A 5,036-nucleotide genomic window follows, 5' to 3' on the forward strand; every position below is an offset into this window, starting at 1 on the left:
GAATGGACAAGTGAATTTCTACAACAACGTTTTAAAAGAAATATACCACGAAAGAGCCTACGACACATTGGTGGTAATACTGAATGTCTCTTCGGTTGATCCAAGACTAGAAGATATCTATAGTTTTTCTTATCCTAAAATTTATTTATCCAAAAATTTGGTTTTCGTTTGGAAATTGGAAAAATATAATTCTGAAATTTTTGCATTAATTTTAATGGAAAATTCGTTGGATGTGGAGCTAATGGAAATCGCTGCCAGATCCCTTTATTACCTGCGACAATCAAGAGTGCTGATTATTGCTCAGAATATAAGCGATACGGTAGATTTTATGGAGACATGCCTAAATTTACTCCAAGAATATCACATGACCAATGTTCTGTTACATTTTCTGGAAAGCTCGCAAGAAATATCATGGGATTATCAACAACTGAAACCCTATCCGGAATTTCATTGGCAATTGAGAAGTCTTAAGGACAAGAAATTGGTTTATTTTCCGCAGCATTGGCGTAACTTGCAAGGTGTCAATATTACCACCCACACCGATCAAGCGACACCCTCAACCATTGCATATAAAGATGAAAAGGGAAATTGGAAATTAAATGGACATGCTGCCAGATTGGTTTTACTTTTTGCTGAGCATTTTAACGGCACTCTGCGTATGTATAAACCTTTAAATGAGGGTGAAATTGGCCACTTTACCATAGTTGGCGACATGGTCACAAAAGGTTTGATTGACATTGCAATGTGTCTGTATATTGGTTTTAGCCTAGAGTCTTTTATTTATGCCTCAGATATTTATGAAATTGGACAAGGCATGATTATTGTACCCTGTGCCCAGCCACTCACCACACGGGATATGTTTCGAATTTTGCTCAATGAATATTTCTTTGGCACAGTTGTTGTTTGCTGTGTTCTATTTTCAGTTCTACACTTTGTCATCGATTATTATTTCGACGGCAACCTTAACTATTTGGATCTGGTATTCAATAATCGTATCATAGGCGGAGTTTTGGGTTTATCCTTTTCTGGCCGTCGTTCACCTTGGCGTAGCTTAAAACTTGTCTATATTATATTATTTATTGCTGGTCTTAATATCAACACGCAATTTTCGGCAAATATGAATACGCTGTTCACAAGTCCTCCACATTACCACCAGATTGAAACGTTAGCTGATATAAATGAGTCAGGTTTAAAAATAAAAGTTGAAAAATTAGATTTGTCGCTTATGGGTGGCATTTTGCTGGACATATTTCGAAACATTATCATTAGCGAAGATAGAGTCGAGTATTGGAAAATGCGTTTTAATTTCAACACAACAGCCGGTTACTATGCGCCATCATCTCAGTGGAAATTAATTAATTTAAAGCAAAAGTATCACCGGTATAAATCCTTTTGTACGTATGAAAATTTGACTATACATCGTTTTATACCCTGGAGTATATTACTGCAGCCGAATTCTCAGTATAAGGAGGCATTTAATAATCTTCTACACCGAGTGCATCAAGCTGGTTTGTTGGATGCCTGGTATGAAAGTGCATTTAATGATTTAGTAAAACTGAAGCGTTTATCTCTGATCGATCCAAACCCTGAGCGTGGTCCACGCACTATGGCTTTCGATGATTTACAATTCGCTTGGCTGATAATTGTAATTGGTTCAGGTGTCGGTGGAGTTGTTTTCATTATTGAACTATGGTATTATCATAATTTTAAATATACAGATTAAAGTTATCAATAAATGTAAAGTTTGTACATACATATATGGTAAAAACCAAATTTCTATTGCAATCCTAATTGAATAAATTTAAAAGAAAATTTTGCCAGCACATCTACGATTTTTGGTATAGAGGTTAATGAGAAAATGTTGGTTTCAAATCCGTTCGCGTTCACAAAATTGACCTATGCGCGCTAAAGATATAGGGGTTTTTATTCTCATATAAATAACAAATATTTAAATATGTCTTATTATATCTCTGTGGTTTTCAAACAAAACGACATAAGTCGACCTTTTAAATACAAGTTTTTATTACTAAAAAGTGCAGAATGGGGTTATTTCAAACATTTATTATTCTCTCCGCCATAAACTATGCATATTCAAATCAGATTTCAGCCATTTCGGTTGGATGATGTTGGTGAAATTTTATGGGGCTATATCAAAAAGTGTACCTGTGCCGACATTTCTCTGTCGGAATGCTTTATACCCCAACGAAGGGTAAATGCCAAATGTCAGCCATTTCAGTTGGATAATGCAGCTAAAATCTTCAAAATCGGGCGGTACCTTTCTATGGGGGCTATATCAAAAAGTGGACCTGTACCTACAATTCTCTGTTGGAATTTTTTATACCACCAACGAAGACTAAATGCCAAATTTCAGCCATTTCAGTTGGACAATGCGGCTAAAATCATAAAAATTACATAAATCGGGAGGTACCGCCCTATGGGAGGTATACCAAAAAAAAATATATAAAAAAAAACAAGTAAAAGTGGGCTAAAGTCGGACGGGGTCGACCATGTCATACCCTACACCACTTCCCCTGGACACTAGTTTTCCGCGGAATTTGTTTATATGATTGCGAAGTCTCCCTTGTACCTTCGGGGATGTTGTGGGAATATATCGACACCTCCAAATAATAGTATGCTAAGTCTAAAAAGTGAGTTTTGCAGGAGAAGCTCTCAAAGTGTGGCAATTTTTTTGAACTTCAGTACTATGCTAAGTCAATATTTATTTATAACTTCTGTTCGGATTGTCAGATTATTACCAAAATTTGACAGAATTTAAGTTAAAGGACGATCGACACCTCCAAATAATAGTTTGCTAATTCTGAACAGTGAGTTTTGCAGGACAAGCTCTAAAAGTTTGGAAATTTCTTTGACCTTCAGTACTATGCTAAGTAAATATTTGTTTATAACTTCTGTTCGGATTGTCCGATTATTACCAAAATTTGACAGAATTTAAGTTAAAGGACGTTAAATATAAAAATGTAAAGAACTTGAAAACATGCTAAGTCGACTTAGCATACTATTGTTTGGAGGCGTCGATATGTATTTATGTGCAACATGTTATATATTATTTTCATTATTTCGTAATGGACAGGTGGACCAATTTGGCTACATACCTACATATTTCTTCAAAAAATTTAAAAAATATTATTAAGAAAGAAAAACTATTAAACGTATTTAGAAATAGCTTTTGGTGACCTTATCCTATTCGGACAATGAAAGAGATCAATATTTCGAATTTTTAAATTACTTCTAATCAAAGGTAGTATAAAAACTTCAAAAGCCCGCACAACATCGTAATTTGCATCAATTTAAAAACAAAAACTGGAAGTTCCTCTATCATGATTTTAATACTTTTCTATCATGATTGCGAAATTTTGTAGCATGGAATATAAACGTAGATCTTTGCAAACAAACACAAACTATAAAGGGAAAACACACTTATATGCCACGGTGCGCCTGAACCAACTTTAAATGGAAGGTGCTTACACCTAGGAAGTTTTTGAGGATTCTGAAACTACAATGTTCATAGATGAGAAAAATAAAAAAAAAATCGCCCGAGCGGTATTTAGGTTTTCACGATTTTGCTTGGAAACTGCTAGTCCTATTGAAATGGGATTGGAGAAAATGTAGAAGCTGTGCAAATTCTCTACAAGATTGACCTTTATGACTTTTTCCTAGGTTTTAGCGTTTTTGAGATATATAAGTTGATATTGGGACGACCAACTGAGTGTCTCTCTCCTTACAAAACAATGTCATGGATGGTGCGCCTTAAATAACATTAAAAATCTTTAAAAATCCCTCCAGTGATTCTTTCTTGTTTTTGGATTTTTCCCATCTATCAAGATTGTAGATTCAGAATCTGCAAAAACTTCCAGGTGTAAGCACCTTCCATATAAAGTTGGTTCAGGCGCACCGTGATGTGAGACAATAATTTCTATATCTAACTGCCACATTGATATAAATTGCATCAAGTGAGAGGTCAAGAGTTGGTTTTCAAGTTTAGTTTCCGTAAGTTGTCCGAATAGGCCCCCAAAATTTGAATTACTGATTAACATTTAAATTGCAATATTTTCCCACAAAAGTTATGGCCAATTTTACACGCTAATAAATTTTGAAGCCGGAGAAATTATTGAACAGGTTGAAGTTACATCTAATTGAGTTGTATTTGCTGCTGTTAAAGATAAGGTGGTTATCTGTTTCCATTGTGTTGTATGTTTGTTATATTGATTCTGTGCAGGTAATGCTTTCCAAATGTGTAACCAGACAACAATCTGTTATTCAACTTTATGTTTCCAGGTGAAATCGATGATCCGTTGTGCCAATGTTGTCTGGGTGGCTCGGGAAAGAACTGATAGAAGTAAGGTAAATATTTCTTTGTATTTTATTAGCCACACATTTCGTAGGTTTTCATATATGGCTGCATAGGCATCTCTGACAGATAGTGAGTTTGGAGTGACACAGCCCGCACCGGTAGCTAGCTTCGCATATTGATCTGCCCTTTCATTGGCTGGTATTCCAATATGTGATGGAGTCCATATAAATGTTAATGGATGAAATTGCTGAGGGATTGGCTTTGTTGATGATTGTATTCACTAAATACACAGACAAATTTCATGAATTTTTACATATTTTCGTTCATGATGACGTTTTTTCATACTCTACAGGTACCTCACATAAGGTACATGTGCAGTTTCTTATATACATCCGAAAGCCACTACTTTCTCAATAATATGTAAGATTTTCATGAGATTCAAAATCACTTTCCTAATTTGTTGCCTACATTCCCATTTGTTGCTTTCATATTTCTATTCTTGTTTGGTAAATGGTCTCAACTTTGTTCTCTTTTTCGTTTGAATGGTTTCATCGCCTCACCATCACATTGACACTGTATCAACAAACGACAACACAACAACCTGACTGAAATACAGCTAAACGCTTTACGCTAAACTACCACCGAACAGTGGTTCCAGCCATTGGCCAAAAACAAAAAAAAAACTGAAATTATTGGTAAAACATCTGGCAACTATGTCATCTAT

General features: G+C 35.1%; 1 protein-coding gene across 1 annotated transcript; it reads left to right on the forward strand.

The window, feature by feature from the left end:
* The first annotated feature begins 214 nt into the window (after nucleotides 1-214).
* LOC141389566 (uncharacterized) lies at nucleotides 215-1,723 on the forward strand. The gene has a single exon (XM_073961271.1). It carries the CDS (start codon nucleotides 215-217, stop codon nucleotides 1,721-1,723), a length of 1,509 nt encoding a protein of 502 aa, XP_073817372.1.
* Nucleotides 1,724-5,036: the final 3,313 nt, after the last annotated feature.

Source organism: Musca autumnalis, unplaced genomic scaffold (genome assembly GCF_047663935.1).
Source record: "Musca autumnalis isolate F117 unplaced genomic scaffold, ASM4766393v1 scaffold_1, whole genome shotgun sequence".
NCBI lineage: Eukaryota > Metazoa > Arthropoda > Insecta > Diptera > Muscidae > Musca > Musca autumnalis.

Coding starts and splice junctions, on each gene's coding strand:
- LOC141389566 (XM_073961271.1), top strand. CDS start 215: ATGGAAAATTCGTTGGATGTGGAGCTAATGGAAATCGCTGCCAGATCC.